This window comes from Opisthocomus hoazin, chromosome 5 (genome assembly GCF_030867145.1).
Source record: "Opisthocomus hoazin isolate bOpiHoa1 chromosome 5, bOpiHoa1.hap1, whole genome shotgun sequence".
NCBI lineage: Eukaryota > Metazoa > Chordata > Aves > Opisthocomiformes > Opisthocomidae > Opisthocomus > Opisthocomus hoazin.
In genome coordinates, this window is record NC_134418.1 from 48,117,622 (window position 1) to 48,137,925 (window position 20,304).

General features: G+C 45.2%; 1 protein-coding gene across 5 annotated transcripts; it reads left to right on the forward strand.

Annotated features, from left to right (window-relative positions):
* The first annotated feature begins 132 nt into the window (after positions 1-132).
* PPM1K (protein phosphatase, Mg2+/Mn2+ dependent 1K) lies at positions 133-19,182 on the forward strand. Of its 5 annotated transcripts, none has more exons than XM_075421119.1 (8): positions 133-232; positions 3,619-4,146; positions 4,731-4,831; positions 12,407-12,572; positions 13,083-13,227; positions 14,285-14,419; positions 14,896-15,017; positions 18,603-19,182. In XM_075421119.1, exons 2-8 carry the CDS (start codon positions 3,707-3,709, stop codon positions 18,739-18,741), a joined length of 1,248 nt encoding a protein of 415 aa, XP_075277234.1. In that variant the 5' UTR covers positions 133-232; positions 3,619-3,706; the 3' UTR covers positions 18,742-19,182. The 5 variants fall into 5 exon arrangements, with proteins under 5 accessions (XP_075277234.1, XP_075277238.1, XP_075277237.1 ...); XM_075421120.1 differs by lacking the exon at positions 133-232 and adding an exon at positions 312-334; XM_075421121.1 differs by lacking the exon at positions 133-232 and adding an exon at positions 882-1,053.
* Positions 19,183-20,304: the final 1,122 nt, after the last annotated feature.

Here is a 20,304-nt window from a genome sequence, read left to right on the forward strand (position 1 = left end):
CGGGGGCGGCGGGGGAGGCTCGGCCGCCGCGGCGGCCGCCATTGGGGGCGGCGGGGGGCAGGGCTGCGGCCGCGGGGCCCGCGCTGCCGCCCGATTGGCCCGGCGGGGCGCGGCTGGTTGGCGGGGCGGGGCCGGGGGAAAAGGCAGCGGCCGGGAGCGGGGCCCGCGCGTCCGCAGCCTTGTAGGAGGGAGGCGCAGCTCCCCGCCGCCGGCTGCCCGGGCGCGGCAGGAGGTAAGGGCCGCCCCCCCCCCCCCGGACCGGCCTCCCGGGGCAGCCCGGCGGCCGCGCCGAGGCCCCATCACGGCCCCAGCCTGCCCGGGGCCTGGGGTAGGGGTAAGGGAGCGGAAGGCGCCGCGGGGCACACGGAGTCAGGGCTCGGAAATTCTCCCTCCGCTGGCCCCTTTCGGCGAGGGGCGCGGGATGGGCGGTGCGCGACTGCGGGCGGCGGCGGGGGCAGCGAGCCTGCATGCCGGCAGCGGTGCCTTCCGCCAACGGCGGCAGCTGCGGTCCCGCGGGTGGCGGCAGGGGAAGGCGGCGGTCCGGCCCCGGCGGGAACAGCGGGCGGGAACGAGCGGACGCCATCGGTGGGCGGGCGAGCGGCTGCCGAGGGAGGGGGCGGGGGCCCGCGGGCCCTCCTCGCCTCCCTGCGTTCGTTTCTCCTCAGCCGCGGCTGCCGTGCGCGGTTCCGGCTCCGCCCGCCCGCTTGGGTGCAGCGGCCGGGGCTGGGGGCGAAGGCAGCGGCGAAGGCAGGAGCGGGCCTCGAGCTGCCCGCCCGTCGCCGCCGCCGGGGGCAGAGGCTGCAGCAGGGCGCCCTGTGCCGCCGCGGGGCGCGCCTCAGGGAGAGCGGCGCTGGGCGCGGCCGCCTCTCCTCAGGGGCCCGGACGGCGCTGCGGAGCCTGAGCTGCACAGTCCGTCAGTCAGTCGGGTACCCATTCGTAATTAGTAGCAGCAGAGCAGAAATCCTCTTTAAATCGCTGCAGTCTGTGCTACGTATTATCCAGGCAGGGGATGAGATGATACTGTCACGGAGTTAACAAAACCTCTGATTTCAGGTGAGCTCAACATACAGAAACACCAAGTACTGCCTGCCCCTGTGGGGTCTGGAGCGCATGCAAGGCGCACATAAGCGCGCTCACTTATACGTGCTCCGGGTTTTAAACTCCTTGTTAAATACCTCTCCTGCCCTGGGGCAGCAGGCATGCCTTCCCTGCCTTCCCGGTTTCTCTTTTTTCTGTTTTCTTCTCACGGTCTGGAAAATTTCCATGTGCTAAGCAGCAGCCAGCCTGTTAAAGGGGCACCACACACGTTGAACGGTGGTTTAATTGCTCACTTCATTCGCTTTAAGCACTGTATTTCTGCGTCTGTCTGCAGGAACTGTTTCTTTACGTTAAAAGTGTACAGATTAACGGGATCAGATGGAGCACCTCAAAACAGATTTCCATCTACAGCTGTCTGTCTTGGACTTTGGCTTTAACACCAGTGCCTCCCTTTCCAATACCTCAGTCTTGTTTTGCCCAGATAGGCTGGCCCCGTGTTTGCAAACATATCAGTTAGGAAAGCACGGAGTGTTATGTGTCCAACTGAAAGGACAGCTGTTTACATCACAGAAACCAATGGTCAGGTTCCTACTCCTGACTTGCAGACACTTGAAAAGCCAAACCGTCATCAGTATTTATACCTGCCTGGAAAAAAAGGCCTTTTGAGAGTTGAATTTGATAAGGAACAAACACATTAATTAGCCTGGGATTTTGCATTAATCCTCTGATTTATGCTGTGGATACTGGGAAATCTAAATATAGCTAACACTTCATGCTCTCCTTTCAAGCTGACAGAAGGGAAACCAAGCGTGGGTTTTGTTAATTGGCAGGATTTCAATGTGGTCATGCTGTGTTTCACAGAAGGAAGTTAACACACTGTTGTTATGAGTCAAGTGTAACAGGAAAGAAAAAGCAACTCAAAGTAAATCAGTTTTTAAATACCTGTAAGTATACTGAAATATGGATGTGGTGATGCCGGCACCCTGCTATAAAATGGAAAATCTTAAAATTCCAAGGGGTCAGTTCCACTCACCTGGTGGCGTAGCCCACGTTCGTCTGGTGCAACAACAGTGGCTTCCAGCACGTTCGCCCTTTTATCCAGTTGACAGTTACTCTCTTAAGTGCTAAGTAAATAAACCTTTCTTCATCAAAGAATTGCGTGAAAGGCAAACCAAGAGCATCTGAAGCAACATGCTGTGAACAACAAGTTTAATGGAGGCCTCCAGAAAGCTCATGTCAGCCATTTTCTACTAAAGCAAGTTACCTTTGACTGCATGTTTTTGCAAGCACCTGGATTTTGTCTAGTAATTTTAAAAAGTAGTTTTCACATCTATTTTGAATCTACAGATGCAGTTGTGATTGGCATGGGGGAAGTACAACAGCAAGGCACTCCAGGCCAGAATTATAGTGTCTCTGGGGCACAAGTGTTGCTCTTTGCTGTTTGATTATGTCAGACCACCCTGCAGTCTTTTTTTTTTTTTTTTGGCTTTCACTGTCACCCTGCGTATTTTTAATTCCTTTACTACGGCATATAATACCTTTCACTCATAATTTTGCTCTCAGCAAACTTTGAGCAATTAAGTTAGAAATCACTCACTTAAAATCTAATGTGGTTAGTTACAGTGAACTGATGGTCCAGTTCAAATTACTCTGTTGCAACAACATGGAATTACTACAAACTGCATCCCAGCCTGTTGGACTTCCATCAAGTTGGGTGTTACTCTACAAAAGGTGAAATAGGCCAACCTTTCTACATTTTTCAGCATGCTAGATGAATCATCATTAGTGAATTTTTATCTGTGCTGAACCAAGTGATATGTTTAATTTATCTGGGCTGAAAAAGAGATCTGAGAAGCCAGTAGATGATCATGCTTGCCTGTGTTAGCCAAGGGAGTCCATTTCAAGGTTAAGTGGCGCTGAACTTCAGGCCAGGCAAAACAGTAAAGACCTGCATGGCGGTTTTTTGGGCGGAAGTTTGTGTGTACAATTGTGTCTGTCTATGGATACACTCTTAGTGGTTGCTCTTAGATAGCCTAAGAAAATCACAGTTCACTTCACAGGCCTGTGTTGAAAAGTATTGTTCACGTCCTCAATAAACGTGACAGAACCTAATACCATGTGCAGATGAAAAAGCTCTTTAAAATCTAAGCAAATATATTTCTCCCGCCTTTCCCCCTGGGACCCACAGTGTGGATGTTTCAGCAATTGTTTGAAGATCATTCATGATAAGCTAATTTTCATGACCTTACCTTATATTTGCACATATTCATATTTTAGCTGACATGGAGCAAACTCACTCTCACTCTTATTTGCTTAGTCACAACCTCTTCAGCCTTTGAAAATTCAGGATATCCTTGTGCAGGTGACCAGCAGAAATGCCTTACCTTCGTCTATCTGCAGCACTCCCCATTAGATGTAGGCTGGTCTGTGTAGGATTGTTTCTCTGCAAGTCGTGCAGATCAGTCTGTAGTTTCTTCTAGGCAGTGCTTTGCTATGCATGATGGTGTTCTGAAGGTGACATTGTTTCCTGAATGATGTAACTGAAAATTCCCTTTCCTGTGCTTCTTGTTTCCTGATCAGTTTTGTCTTTGTTCTTGAAGACATTCCAGCAGCTGCATATCTTTTATTCCTGATCTTTTATTCCTACGAATCTCTGTGAAGACAAGTTATGTCAACAGCTACTTTAATTAATTTGGTACGAAATGGAGGGTATCAAGTAAGAAGGAGAGCCGTGCTGACGTCCCGCTTCTTGCAAGACGAGAAGTGTCTGACAGCCACCTGCTACAGCTCCACCTCGGAGCGCCATGCTTCACGCTTCGATTCTGATGGGAGTGGGCGACCTACCACATGGGACACCTTTGGCATCTGGGACAATCGCATTGATGAACCCATTCTACTCCCACCAAGCATAAAGTATGGGAAGCCGATTCCAAAAGTCAGCCTGGCCAATGTGGGCTGTGCTAGCCAAATTGGGAAGCGTAAGGAAAATGAAGACCGGTTTGATTACGCTCAGCTGACGGAGGATGTCCTGTACTTTGCAGTATACGATGGACATGGCGGGGCAGCAGCAGCAGACTTCTGTGATAAGTACATGGAAAAATATATTAAGTAAGTGTGCATCAAGTGAATGCATGTCAAATGCATTACAGTAGAGATTCCTTCCTTAGGACTCAAAGGGATCCGATGGGTCACAGATTGTCGCTAATTCTCCTAAATTATATTGCCACCTAGCCCAACGGGACGGCAGGAACACCAGACTGGAGCAGTCTGTTACAACGGACATGCTATGAGCTACTTAATCTGTATGGTGCCTGTCCCATTGAGCAAGCCCACAAAGACAAGAGAGGAAAATATGATTGTACTCACCCTTCCGGGAAAGGACTGGGAACACAGAGTGTGAATTGACTGTTTTCAGAGGGGGGTCACTGTGATCGCTGACTTACGGCTTGCTTACACTCATTTATATCTGTGTCACATCCCTGGGTGTTGGAAGAAGAGTTTTACCTGTTTGTCAAATTACAGGATTATGCTTCCAGTGGAGGTCATTAGTAAAATCATATTACCTTTTCACTGAAATCCAGCATTATTCAATGCATGTAGGGAGGCTATGCTATAAGGCGATGGAAGAGATTGATCGAGATGTATATTTCTTGGAAAGCAGTTTAATTTTTTGTTTGCTTGTTTGTTTCCAGAGAAATTCTTGCTCAGGAGGAGAACTTGGAAAGCGTTTTGAACAAAGCTTTTCTAGAAATAAACAAAGCATATGAAAGGCACGCTCATCTGTCTGCTGATGGTAGGTAAAAAAAGATTCTACTCATATGGGTGTGGAGAATAAGATTTTTCTTATTTGCTCAGTAGTTTTATAGTAAAATGTCTAGAAAAATGCTTGAAAACAGTTTTACTTAACATAGGATTTTGCTCTGATAACTTACTGCAAATGTAAGAATTGTGCTTTACCTCCTTAAAATGAAAAAGCTATAAAATGTCTAAATCAAATTTACTGGGGGGGGTATTAATCTGAATGTTAGCATGATCATCAATGAATTTCTCTTAAAGTGATTCTGTCAAGGAAAGTGTCAAGTTAGCAGAGTGATTTAGATTTGCAAGGAGGATTAACTTTACTGTGCAAAAAACCTGGAGCCGGGTTTTGGTTTGGTTTTTTTGGTTGGGGTTTTTCATGTTGGGGGTTTTTTTGTTGTGGTTTTTTTGTTTGTTAGTTTTGATTTGTTTGTTTGTTATCAAAGCTGTTATTCCTGTGGGTTAAAAGCAACAGTGTCAAAAATTCCCCTTTCTAACTTGGCTGCTGTACCTGAGGAGCAATGTAAGCCAAAATTAATACAATTGATACTGATTCCACACAAACAGAATCACAGGAGTAGCGGAGTGTGAAAGGGAAAAAAGCAGTGAAGATGAAAACAAGGTTGGCTACGGTAAAGCTGGCACCAGCCCTTTCAGACTCCCTAGTCCTGGCTGTTAATCAAGTTGTTGTATATATGTCTAGAGACGAAGTACATCTGAAGTTCCAGTTCCAGCAGCTTGAGCTTATAGAGAGTAACTTGGGAAGGGAGATAAAGGTCCCTGTCCCATCGCAGGTGTTTCCTCAGCCATGAGATACAATTCTAAGAGTCAGTTTAGCCAGTCTTAAAAAAAAACAAACCCAAACCCAATCAAAAAGAAAACCCAAACCCACAACAAAATCAACAAAAAAAACCCCAAAACCCAAAAAACCAGTTGCAGTGCTGGTGCAGGTGCTGGCAAAATGACTGAGAACCTTTCAGAAGAACATAAGCTGTAAAAGTTTACTCTCCAAGAAAGACTCGAAACCAACAAGCCATCTAGGGACTGAAATGATACCGTATTCTCAAGCTACTTTTCTTAAGCAATGAATGAATACAATCAAGTAATGGAGTGGCTTCCTGCACTTTAAACTGCTAGATGAATCTATGTAAACTCAAATATTTCCTGGGAGGACAGGTAGCCTGACTGTTGCAGCACTGTGAGGGATACACACCTTTCCTCTTACCTGGTACCAGCTAAGGTATCAGGAAAAAAAAGTCTTAAGTCCTGAAATGCAGCCCTTAAAAAAGGGGAATTAAATCTATAACGTCCATGTCCCCATTATATCCCTTTTAATTTTTTTTGTATTGAAATCCTTTAAAAAATAAAGATGTAGTAAAAAAGACGAGAGTCACTTTTGACACACAGAGTGAGTTTTAACTGAGCTTATGAGACACATCAGTAGAGCAGATGTGCTTTTTATCGAAGAGCCTCCTTGCAAATACTTTTTCTTAAAAGCCCAAATTCAAGAAAGCATCTGAATACAGGCTTATGTGCTTCCCTGGATCAGGACCTTTCATTTTCACTAACATGAAGATTTGTTATATTTGTCCCCCTTCCTGTCCCTTTGTTAGTAGGAGAGCTCTTTGTTTGGCTCATTGAAGGGACCTCTGTTAAGCATCAGAGCAGCTCCCTGAGGAGGATTGGGAACTGTACTTGGTATATTCTTTTTTATTCTGAAAATGGTTTCTGGTTATAGCATTTGATACATGAGACTTATGGAACTGGATAACAACAGTATTTGATGTACAAGTTGTGCAGCAAGCTGCGCATTTGGAACTGCTTATAGGATTTTTTTCATGTCATTTAACTAACTGATGCTGCTTAATGACATGCAATGCAAATGCCAGCAAATTTATGTAACAGTTACCAAGATACTGGACAAACCCTCTTCATTAAAAAAGCTTGAGGTCAAGCAAAATAGAGGGAAAACGCATTGACAGACATCCACAGGGGCCACACTCTGGCAAGCACTCAGTGTTTCTCAGGTAGGCTGAGCACCTGCAAGCCAGTGGGATCTGAAAGTGCCTGGTGCTCTTGACTGCTTGCCCAGCTGAAAGTGAAGCTATAAGGCAAAGAGCGGAGTAACAGGGTGCAAAGACAAGTGTGGATTTCTGAATAGATTAAACTTTTTGCATATCTCTTGTTAAAATAATTCAGTACTATGTTGACTGCTCGGTGTAGATATTTTTGTTGTTGGTGCTGTTTTGAAAGTTACATAAAATTTCAATGCTTGGCATGTATCCTTGTTAGAAGCCTACTTCCAAACTGATTCAGTTTGCCAGAAAAATTTGTGATTATCTGTGGCTATTCTAGATGTGACAGGCAAGACTTTTGCTAAAGTATCTTGAAAATAGTGGCTGGTTGTGTAACACTGGGTAACTGGGATATGCTGGATGCCCACCAAGACTGACCTCTTTTTGAAATCTGGCCACAGCTGACGAAGTGGAATCAATAGGTTAGTCCTGTTCCAGTAGATGACCCTGCCAGGGTTTGTTCTTTTCACTGTATCTGCAAAAAACACCCAACAGTGCATGTTCAAAATGGCCAGGTCTTTACTAACACACAACCAGCTTTGAAAGTGTGTGCCTGGTTGTTTGAAGGAACATAAGTCCTAGGACAAATCCCTGTAACCAAAACTGCATAGATCTTGTTTGACCCATTGTAGTGCTATGTAAGGGGTAAAAAAAATCATATAATGGCAAACCTCACAAACTTAACAGGACTAGAGATGTGCCTTGTTGGAGCACCTAGCTGTGCCTTCAAGGGCATGGCCCTTTGTAGGTCACTTTACAATTACAGAATATTTGAAATTATAGATGGAAAATATATAGCATAATAGTTTCTGTGAACTTTCAATAAAAAAGATTCCAGATACCGCTACTGTGTCTGGCATGCAGTTCACTGGTGCTGTTGGAGTGCTGTACTGGCCCACTGGAGACTGGTCCAGTATCCCCTTCGACAGTGATCTGTACCTGTTGTTTCACACAAAAGTGTAAGAAACTTGCTGTAGGCACATCTGGGATAATCTGTCCTCCACCTTAATCCTTTCTAATCATTAACAGTTTAGAGATATGCCTGGGCCCTGAAGCATGGTGTTTGATATATCTTCAGAAATGCATTTTCATTCACTTTGACGCATTTAAATGTATCCAGTCACTTTTAAATCACTGCTACGCTTAGTTATAGGACACAGTAAAGGAAGCTCACGTCCAACAAATATGTCATAATCCACGGGACAACTATTAACACAGATGGACAGAATTTTCTGATATTTTTGACCAGCCATAAAAACTGAAATGTAAAGGCTGAATAGCTTTGCTCAGCAAGGACAGAAATCAGGAAGTGAATCATGTGCTTAAGGAAATTTGAGCATCTCTCTGGAGAAATGTAAGACAAACCCTCTCCTGGCCTAGTGCAGTCCTACAAGGTACTGCTACTGCTTCTGTTAACTGTGATCCACTGAGTAGTAGAGAAAACAACAGGAAGTCTTTCCATCGACCTCCATGTTCAGTGCATCCAACTCTAATCACATTGGCCACTCACATCTGGAATAGCCATCTTATTAAAACATACCCAGGTATTAACTGATGTATCCATGTTTGAAAGGCACTCCTGGAATCCTGCTATGCTGAGCAAACAGCAAATGTTGTTTAAAAATAACTAAACTTAAAAAGTGGTGGGTTTTGGTTTTGTTTCTTTAAGTTTCTATTCAGACATATGATTTTTATTTCTTTGAATATGTTAACCTGCAACACTGAGGAAAAGGGAGAGCTGCAGAAATTGTACTTCATTGATTTCATAAATCCATCAACGTTACAAAGGCAGTATTTTTATCCAAGGGCCCTGATTATTACCTATCGAGTTAGAATATACTAATTACAATATTAAAGGGGTGTTTATTTTGCATATTTTCCCATGGGTCAGAACAATTCATATACTTCTATTCAGTGCCTTTAAGATGGGCCCACTGTAGCTGGCACCAGTTTGAACTCCCCATTTTAGTGTAGTATATAAATATATATATATAAATAAATAAATTACCTTGATGAAACAGTTTAGGCCATAGTCTGTACTGAAGATGTTCTTCAGAGTGGCCGCTCTTGCCATATATGAGACAGCTGACACTCTAGCCTTGATGCAATTCTTTGGCTGGTTTGTTGGTTGGTTACTTACCTCCACAGAAAAAAGAAAAAAAACCCACCAAACACCCCCCCCTCCCAAAACTGTAGCTTTTATTTTGGTTGGATTTAAACTGGTTTTGTCAAACAGTTTTAGCAAGAAGGCGAGAACGGTGGCAATTCTCCAGAAATACCAAGGCTGATTTATCTGTGGCCAAAGATGCATGTGTAAGCCTCGAGTATTTCCTATATGACCTGCAAAAGACAGTGCAGGCAAACCCGAGAGTGACTGCTTCTCCTGTTTTGCAGCCCTTATTCTTTCATCTCCAGTGTTGCAGGTTTATTTTGTTTGAACAAAGTCCCTGGGTGAATTTCCTATTTGCCTCTGTGTGCATGTTATTTGTGGCAGACACTGTACCTGGTCAGCAGCTCTAGAACTGGAGGCCCTGGACACTATATGCTGGGCTTCAGTGGAAAGAGAGATCTGCTTAATTTTGTCCAAGGTGAAGGAGTCCGGCGGTTCCTAGCCTGGACTACTGGAAGGTTCCCACATCCTCTTTGTCACATTAGTTGAGATGACTTGCAGTAAAAGTTGTCCAGTGAGTGTTAAGAACCTATTGAAAGATCATAGTTTTATAGTGATATTGTTAGGAAAAAAAACCAAAATAAAACTCCTTAATTGTTAAAACCAATATAGATGCTGATGCAACATATTTTGATATTATTAAATAACCTAGCAGCAGTTGTAGTAAAGCATTAGAAATGTTATCCCATCATCATTCCTGTGTTCTTGAGCTATGCTAGAAATCAGGTAATGCGTGCAGTCTAGCCACGTCTGTGTTCTTGCACCCAAACCATATCATGAACTTATTCCAAGGAAGAGAGCATGAGCAGCATTCATTTTTCTAGGAGTGCTACTTAACTAATAAACGTGTATAAAGCTCAAGTCACCATGACCATTACCACAATTCTGGACAATATCTTGACTTGTTCTTTCGTACCATCCCTTGATTTTGTGATAGCAGCTCTTTTGGCTTTGAGAGTTTGCACTTTAAAGATGCAGATTCACCTGAATGTCCAAATATCTCCAGTCATTTATGAATTACAGACTACAGATCTCAACTTTTTCAGAAACCGCTTATATTTGTTCGCATAGTTCCAAAACCAAGGAATGAAATGGGAGAGTAGTAGCAGTTCTGCATTAATCTTAACGTCTAAATAAAATGTATTTTCTGTGAAATAAAAACGTAGTTTTATCTAGGTTCTTCATTTCACTGCTTTTAACTGTTGGCTAAAACAGGTATTTTACTGGTTCTGCTAAAATTTCTAATCACACTGGTACTTGTTAGCATCTTACTTTCATCACGTGCCTCAAAGTGATCCTGTGCTGGACTAGTGCTTGCTTCAAATTAGAAACAGGATGTCAGTGCTTACCTGAATGGTCAGAAGCCACCGGCATCTAAATAATTTTGAGTATCGTAGCCTGCATGGCAGCCAGAATGTATTCCAAGATTTGACCTAGGTCACCATGGTTGACATTCGTTATTGACATGTTGGTTAAGTGTATAGCTAAACCAAGTCCTCACTGCAGTAATAATACCTGTTTTAAATAGTAACACAAACTTAGTTTACACTGTTTCGTGAGGGTTTTTTTGATTCATCAGCTCACTGCTTTCGCTGCACAACAAGGCTCGATGCATCTTTCAGGGCTTTGTGCACTTCAGTTTACTCCCAATCCTGTTTTACTTATGGGGTGCGGAGACCTTGCAGGGTTGGGGAAGGAGGCCACCGAGATCGCAGAGCACTCACGTTTCTGTTTCGGTAGTAGGCAGGGGGTTGTGCTGCATGTATGCAGTTTGCTGGTAGCCGGTCAGAGACGGGGCTGACTGGCCTTCCTTGGCTCGAACACGCAGTCCCATCTTGGGTCCATCCCACCTCTGTGGGGTCAGGGCTGCAGGGCCAGACGTAGGAGCGCACGTAGTTGTAGCTGAGCTCTGCAGAAGCAGTGCTGGAAAGATCTTTAACTGTTAGTCATGTGAAAACAGAAATGTAACTGGGGATTCTCATTCCTAAGTTAGCCCAAAACCCCTCTCAAATTGGTTTCTTTTAAAACCTGGAAAAAATGGAAAATCCCAGAATGCAGGAGACCTACAGAGGGCCTTTCAAGGGGATTTGCATTGGCTGTGAATGCAAATGTGTTCTGGGCAATAAATAGCTTGTCCTGGCCAGGTGTTCTGCTGTAACAGCTCCAGCTGGCAGGAATTACTGCTTTCTGGATACCTCTCACTGGTTTACCTTTACATAATTTGTAGGAAGGGAAGATAATAACTGTAAAATGGGACTGCTCCTTTCAAAAAGCAAACAACAAAGGAAAGCTGGACACTTCTGGCATTTCCTTCACCACAGATAAAACTGCAGATCTTTTCTGAAATAGACAGGCTTGCATTTCTCCTTTTCAAGCACTTCTCTTTTTCCAGAGCACTGTAGAAATTGAAATGAGAAGCCCTTTACTTGCACCAGTTCATCCAGCCAGGTCCCTGAACACAGTCAGTCAGCTCAACTCATTCCCTTACCCTGTGAGAGAACGAAGACAGCAGCTAGGGCTCTGTTTTGCCCTCTAGGCAGTCACTGTACACCCCTGTCAAGTGATCCCACCAGTGTCCAGGGCAGATTGCCTGGAGAGCCACTGCCAGCTGACTGCATTGGCTTGCAGGCACAAGGCAAGGCAGAATCCAGCTTCACCTTTGCATCGGGACCTCCAGCAAGTTTACAGGGTATGGAGGGAGCAGTGCCCCCTTCTGAAAAAAGCCAGCGTCCTTTGTCTCTTGGTACAGCTGGGGGAAGCAGAGGGAGATTGTAACAGCTCTGACAGCAATGGGAGGACCCCACAGACTGGGGTAAAGGAGCGATCTAGTGCTTCTCTTCTGGTGAACTATGTGGAGCTATAATTACTATTACTCAATTGCCCACTTCATCACCCAACAGATGGGAAGAGCCATCAACTTTATGGTGGGCTGCCTGTGCAGTCACTGTGCCCAGGGAAAAAGGATGATGACCCTGTAACTTGTGGTGAACTAGTGGGACAGAAAAACTGTTTGCTACAAGGTGAAAGGAAGCCACTGTACCTTGTACTGCTCTTACTCCACTTGCCCCCTTTGCATGGAGCCATGTTGTTGCACAGAAGTACTTATCCTTTTCAACCTCTTCTCTCTCCCCTTAGTCCTACATGCATGCATGTTTTGCTTTATTTGTTTTTTTTTATATATAGATTTAGTTTAAACTTAAAAGCAGTTACTTGCTGGTAATGTAGAGCACAAGTTGTATTCATTTTACCATTGAAACTGTTGCTGTTATAAATGGTCCCATGCTTCAAGGCAGTGCTAAAACCTCTCTCTTTGATACATTTATAGCAACTCTGATGAACTCTGGGACCACTGCAACGGTGGCTCTGCTTCGGGACGGTATTGAGCTGGTTGTGGCAAGTGTGGGAGACAGTCGTGCTCTGCTATGTCGAAAGGGAAAGGCCATGAAACTCACCATTGACCATACTCCAGAAAGGAAGGAGGAGAAGGAAAGGTATGTGTCGGCTGATGATGTGGCTTCCCAGGAAACGGCCCCTGTCAGGATGCGCTTGTGTTCTGCTGGTGGGTTGGGCCTGGAAGAAAGCAGGGAGTTGAATATAATGCCCCAAGACCACCTCTGAGCTGGCAGAAAGCAGCACAGCTCCAATTAATTCACTTGGTTCCATGTAGAGGACCGGGGATGTGAAAAGCGTGAGCATAAACTGTCTCAGCAGTAAGATCAGCATAGCTAGGACTTGGTAAAGAGCTGCGACCACATGGTTCAGACTTATCCACGACTGCCAAGTTAAAGCCAAGACCTGAAGAAATGCAATACGGTTCCCAGGTCAGGACTCAGCCTGCCAAGCCACATCCGTTTGTTTGAAGCCAGCCCTCAGTCTCCCAGCTTAGGTCCTCCTTACCCTATTCTGCATCAGTAGCTAGTGACAGAAAATCCAGATAGAAACAGGGATAATGGTGTGAAGCAGTAACTCATATTCACTTTTTCTTTTGTGCCTCTAAACAGGATTAGGAATTGCGGTGGCTTTGTTGCCTGGAACAGTTTGGGACAACCTCATGTGAATGGTAGACTTGCAATGACACGGAGCATAGGAGATTTGGATCTTAAAAACAGTGGTGTGATAGCCCAGCCAGAAACAAAAAGGGTTCAGGTAAAAGAAGGCCTGGTTAACAGGGACAGCAGCATTCGGACTAAGGGGCATCATAGGTATTTGATGCAGGTGGTGGTACCCACACAACATCTGCCCACGTGAAGCCTGATGGCCAAGCATTGATTTTTATCTGTGGTGAAGTAACTGGAGACCTATTCTAATTAAATCATTTCAGATTAAGCGGACAGAAAAGAATCTGTCCCCGATGATAAATTCCACTAGATCAACTTCTAAAACTCATTTATCACAGTACAATATAGGATGAAGCAAGGAAGATAACGTGATACCCATTACTGAAATACAAAGGTGTTAAGTCTGTTTGGGGCTTGTGGTCAAATGACTGATTTTAATGGTTAATGCTGATATAAAACCATCACAGAACTAGGTGGGATACGGATGGGCTGTCATCAAAAAAAAGTAGAATATGCAGAGGTTTGCACACTTGGGGGGAAGGGAGGAGGAAAGGGCTATTGCATGGCTCTTACTATAGCTCTGTAGTTGTCCAGAAAACAAATTAACCACCCAGAAGGTATTCAGCACAGCTGCCTTCACTGTTGCAGGAAGGCTCTCCTCTCAGCGCATATTGTTTGATACTTCTCTCCACTGCACCTCCCAGGGCCCAGGGAACTTACATTCAGTTGGTCCTGGTTAAATGCCACCCACTAGCCCGAGGGGCATAGGGAGATGACTGCAGTGCAGTCATGTCTTCCTTGAAATCCTTAAGGAAGCATTTTGTTTACTGTGTAATGTATGGATCTGGTCTTCTGGCCTCAGTGTATTATGAGGGCTGCTTCCTAGAACCGGAAGCACTTTAAGACGCTCTCCTCCAGTACAGGGAACACAGCCTGTGTGGCTGATGCATGTGCTGGAGGATTCAGGGGCAGCCTTTGGCTAGCCAAGAGGTTGCAGGTTCCAGTTAGTCCTTGCACAGAAGGGAGGAGAGCACGCAGCACCCCCAGAAAAAGTGCTTTGCAACAGAGAGGAAAAAAAAGGCGGCAGGTACTTTGCCTTGCAGCACTCGCTCCATTGCTGTGCATACTGTGTGCCTTTATTGCAGTTGCATCATGCAGATGACAGCTTCCTGGTCCTTACTACAGATGGTATTAACTTCATGGTGAACAGTCAGGAGATCTGCGACTTCATTAACCAGTGCCATGATCCTGCTGAAGCTGCCCACGTTGTCACTGAGCAGGTAATGCCGGGGCTTCTTTTGGCACCAAATGCTTGTTGTGGTTTTTGGTTTGGTTTTAAAAAAAACCCCAAGTATACAACCACACATTCAAGTGAATTGAACTGTGCTGGTTGAGACATTCACTAGTCCCGTCAGCTGGCCTTTCTTCTCAGCCTGGGTCTTGCCACATACTTGCTGGGCATAATTTCAATTAACTTGCTTAGCTCACGATGCACTGAACTGTGTGGGATTGTAACTGCAGTTTATTCCTGTGCTGAATATGTCACCAGCACAGACAGAAATGGCTAGTTTCTCAGCAGGGTTCTGGGTGGTGGCGTATCCTGTGGAAAGGTCCGGGACATACCAGAATGCAGCATCAGGACTGGGAATGGGCAAGGAAGTCTTGGGCCTCAGGGCACGCTGTCCCACGTGGAGCCAGACACTTGTTTCCTTTTCCAAGCAAGATGATAATACTGACAATTTGTTTCTTCTCTCAGGCAATGCAATTTGGCACCGAAGACAACAGCACAGTTGTCATAGTGCCATTTGGAGCATGGGGAAAGTACAAAAGCGGTGAGGTCAACTTTTCCTTCAGCCGCAGCTTTGCTTCCAGCGGCAGGTGGGCGTGAAGACCTGCCAAAGCTATCTTTTCCTGCCATAATCTGCACAGAGCATGCTACAGGAGGACACATCCATCTGTTCATAGGTTGACTCAGTGTCTTGTCCATCTCTTGTTCCCAGTGTTACAGAAGATGCCATTGTTCCCTCGGCACATAATGCCCCATTGTTGCTTATGGCTGATCGTATTTTGCTGCGTTTATTTATTCCAGTCGGCATTGAGGCAGCTATTTCTTTGGGCCTGTAGTCCCAGCAGTTCTGCACATCACTTTGTTCACATAGACGAGGCTCTGGGCTTTCACCTAAGGCTGGAGGCATTGCACGATTGTTTCACACCTACTTATATTACCCAGGACCCTTAGTTACCTGGCAGCTGTGTAAGTCTGAGTCTCTGAGCCAAATGCTGGCTTCTTTGTATGTTAATACACAGGGGGACAAACACACAGTGTTCTTAGGTAGACAAAAAGTGGGTTTGTTATCTTCCTCTGTGGTGCAGCCACCCAAAACACCCCTGTGCTTCAGAAGAAGTGGGTGAAAAATTAGGGAGAAATTTCGGAAGTGTTTAGGTTCTGATGCCAGTGGCATTTGGTGTAGCTGAACAACTTCCTGAGACAGTGCTGCTTTGCAGGGCGTTATGCTCTCACAGCCATTACCCATGATCCTCTAGCTCCCAGGAGACGGAGCAGGCTGGAGCTACATGCTGCTGGACAAGTGGGAATGTTTCTCCATTGGTCCAAAGCCTATACAGTCTCTGTGGACCACACAGCAGCCCCTTGCGCTGCCTTGTCTTTGGTGTGCCAGTGCTTGACAGGAGCACAGAGGAGGGAAAAAGGTACACATTTTTGATATCCAGAGACTCATCAACTTGAATTTATTTTCTTTTGTTTTTCTTTTAAAGAAAACCAGCTAATTTCAAAGAGTTTACTCATCAAGATGATTCTCTGGATGTGCAAGGCAGGAGAATCTATTTCTTCATAAATATATGAGGATTTTCCAGCCCCTTGCTGAAGGTTTCTTTCAGTTAGTCATGATCTCCTGTGTCTCCTCATGGTATACAGGGAGCTGTAAAATGCCCAAAGCAAGCGAACTAGAGAAAGGAGAAAGCATTATAATAAAGGTAATTTTTATAAGTTTTGGGTATTATTTCTAGTAAATGTCAGATATTCAGACACCAGGAGGCAGTTCTATACTTAAAGGAAGCATTTCAAGTTCTCTTTCTGGGGGGAGTCTGTGTCCAGTGAGACACGGTGGGGCCAAAGCTCTGATCCAGCTCCTATTGCTGCTGTGACATGGACTGCAGGTGATGTGTTGCCATCAGGTGAAGATCTGTCACAGCATGCCTTGTTCAGACCTTCTTCCTCCGCTCCACATCAGGTGTGCGGCTCCTGTGGCCTCCAAGTCACTCTGTTGCAATGAAATATCGGCAGGGAAGAACTGGGCTCTTCCTAGGCTTGCCATATGTTTCATTCTATGGATATTTCCAACAGCACAATTGTAAAAACAAAACGAAAGAGAGGTTGCCTGATACCATATCACCTTGCAATAAGGGCAAATATTTCTGAGATGCCTGGCATGATTCTCATTTTCCAGTGTGAAGTGTGCATCTTCATTACTTTTAGCCCTTTTAGCCCAGGGTTACACCTTAAGCAATCATTCCACGTTTTTCCTTGTCTCTGGTCATAGGCCTAGCAGCACTTAGTGGAGCACAGTGCTGTACTGACAGCATTAAGTACTACGTGTTTATAGAGGGTATGCTGCTTTTGTCCCATCACCTGGTGTATTACATGGTGTACATAATGTGTATATTCAGTTTGTGAGTACGAAGAGCTTGCGAGTTGGTACATGTAAATCTCTGTTGTATTGGATGCTGTTGCCCAGGCCTCCATAACGAGCACACCACTGGTTTACAATACCAATCCCTTCTCTCTCCCCAGATTTTTCCCAGGGTTGGGGTTCAGCCTTCAGCTGAGGTCAGAACGTTTGCTGGTTGTGGTTCTGGGCTCAGCCTTGCTTACCTGAGGCAGAGGGGCACTTTTAGTTGTTACCAGCGAGAGCAGATTCTCAGTCTGCAGCAAGTCTGAAGATTCCCAAAACCTATTTGTGGCAAAAATGGCAAAACGCAGCCTCTCCCAAGCACTTGAGGAGGGGTCGCAACTGACTGGTTCACAGAGCTGCTCTAGGAACATGGTTATGACCAGTTTGTGCTGCAGTGTGAACAGCTGACAGCCTTCCTCCTGCCAAAGAAGCGATCTGCTAGAACAGCAAGTCCGATAGTGGCTAGCAAAGGGTTAACGACAGCACGCAGCAGTCTTACTCTGGGCCTAGTGAAGGGTTAGAGTCAAACTCTGGAGGGGGAGCGGGCTGTTGGGGTGGCTTTGTTATCCAGGGTCAGGCAGGCTTGAGCGGTGCTGCAGGGATTCGCACAAGCTCCATTGACACTATCCTGTTCCACATGCTGCTCACTTCTGTTCAGCCAGCTAGCCATCTATCCAGACAGAATACGTCAAGGGTGCTGGGAATGTTCGTGACAAGTACACACTGATTTTACTGAGCAGTGCTGGATACTTGCCAGGCTGAAGACATGGTATTAAATGCAGGCTGCTAATAAAAACCACTGCAAATGAAGAGCAGGGGCTCTGAGGAACGACCTGGCAGAGTAGCTTCTAAACATTGACCCAGATGGAACATGAAATGAGTTTTTCTTCTCATTGGAGGTTTTGGGGCATTTTTTGTTTTATCCCTATCTAGTCACCTGATTTCACAGAAAACAAAAGTGGTTTGGGGCTTTTATTTCTTCTAACAGAGTGGTTATCCTCTCAGAGCAAGGATCCATCCATAACTTCTTTTAAATTTCATAAAGGAAGGGATGAGACACAGCTTTGCAAAATAGAAGATGATTAGATAAAGATGTATTGGCAGTTACTATTGCTGCCTTTATGCAATCACAGGAAAAACTTAGATTGGAAAGGACTTCTGGGTGTCGTCTAGTCTAGCCTCCTGCTCAGACCAGGGCTACATCAGAATTGCCTACTGCAGTGACAGGATGTCTCCTGACATGGAAATGCAGTGCCTGAAAATGGATGGGAGAAAGAATTTAGCATGCAGCATGGTCTACCTGTGGAACCACTTGATTGTACTGAAGTTGAAAACTTAGCAGTAATTGACAGGCACTTTGTATAGCTACCAATAAATTTCACAAATAAATGAGCACATACATAAAACTAAGACATGAGCTATTTTGCTCTGAGCAGAAGCGCATCAATAACTGATAGGAGATTACAGAGATGCATTTCTTACACACAGTTTATTCCCCGCCTGTTCACTCCAGTTTTCTGCATATCATTCTGAAGAGCTTCTGATGAAGATGAAATGCTTTGTCAAGTGGCTCACTAGTCTGCCTGTTCCTGCTTCTGTTAAGAACAGAGGTGCCTTCACACTGGTTTGTGTGGATTCCTTCATGCTGCACTTGGCAAGACTCTTGAGGTGTGGAGAGAAATTGGCAATGTTACTGCTTTTTACGTGCTCGGGGGAAATAAAAATTGTGGGGAGCTTAGACTCACGACAGGATTTCTGCTGACTTCCACAGGATCGGGATATCAGATTGCCTTTTCTGTCTCAGCAGATGGACGTGCTGTGGTCAAAGGCCTTGGAATTTCCAGCTAAGGGAGAAGCACAAAATAAAAGATACCAGTGAAACCAGTTTAATATTTATTTTTCTTAAATAAATTAATTTGGGCACTGCTAGGTCTGTTGGTCACTCACCCAACAAGCCAAGTGTATGGCATAGCAACACTCCGGGTATTCCCTGGTTCTGAAGCTGCTGTTCTCCATGCAGAGATATCCAGCGGGATGTCCTCTTCACCCAGGATACCAAGTGCTTGGGCAGCGGTGTGTGTCATAGCTTTCTACAGACAGAAGTGCAATTGCATACATTCATTACAATAGTTTGCCTTAGGACTGTGTATAATTCCTGTGGTTTGATGTTTGTGTTTGGTGTAATCAGTGTCCATAATCCATCTACTTCTTAATTTTATAGGTGTCCATTTTGCCTTTTTTTTAAAAAAAAAAAACAAAACATTTTTTCATCAACTCAAAGCTATGGTGGAGCAGATAAGTCTGTACTGGAATGCATAAAAGATCTTAAAATTAAAGAATTGGCTTCTAGAGTTGTGTCACTACTAATAGATTTGTTTTCTTCCACCGCCTTGCAAACTACCAGAAAAGTTTCTGCTTTTCAAGCTGTCGCAACTGCCCTGGGCCTCAGCCCCTGCCATAAAAAGCTTCTGATCCCCAGGGCTTTGACTACAACAGCGTTTATGTTCATCCGTGGCCATGTTCAAGTTTTCGTTAATTTCTTAAAATTCCCTTTCTTTGGGGCCAGCCATGCACCCAGTGCAACATCACTCAGCTCCCCCAGTAAAAGAGGGCAGTATTTGGCTCCCAGTACCTCAGTCCTGCTTCTGTGCTCACTTAACCCTGTCCTCCTCCCTACACTGCATGGCACACTGCCCTCCCCAGTGAATCCACACTGTGTCCCAGCGTGGAGACAGACGTGTCCCACTGCCAGTAATTCTTTAAAAATACATACGCATTTTTTACAATGGTATACAGCACAAAACACTTTGAGCCTAGAAAGCAGGCTCCAAACCTCACTTTTCTGAACCGTCAAAGTCATCACAACCGTGAGGCAAGACAATTTGGTCACGACAAACTGGCCGCAAATTTGGTGACAATGGACTGGGCTATGGCACTTACCACAGAATGAAACACATTTTTTTGTTCCTAACAACTCCCCCCTCAAACCAGACAGCTACAGGCCTTCTGTGAACAGCAGGCACATCCAGCAGATGTGCTGGAAGACCTGGCCATCTGTTTTAGCTGCTAAATTAGATACCTGGCCCCAGGAGGTGCTTCTGCCTGGCAGGAGCTGTGGAGGAGCAAGAGTTAAAGGCCGGTGCACTTGCCATCACTCACCCGCTGCCTTGTTTCTCTCTAAAACTGGCTGCTGGCCCTCTGATGCCTGCTGGGGATTTTACAGCTCCAACGTAAGTATTTGAGCTGCCATGAATTTCACAGGGCACCGTTTCTTCCTTCTCCTGGACCCAGGTTTAGTGCAGAAACCTCACAAAAGGCTATGGCTTTCCTAATTAATCACCTTCCTGTTTGGACAGAAAGGAGCCAAACTAACTCTCCCAACACTCAATTTGCAACAGGGACTCTAAATTGCACTATCTGTCAATGTCAACACCGAAGCCTGTGCTCCACGGGCAGGGATGGGACTGCATTTT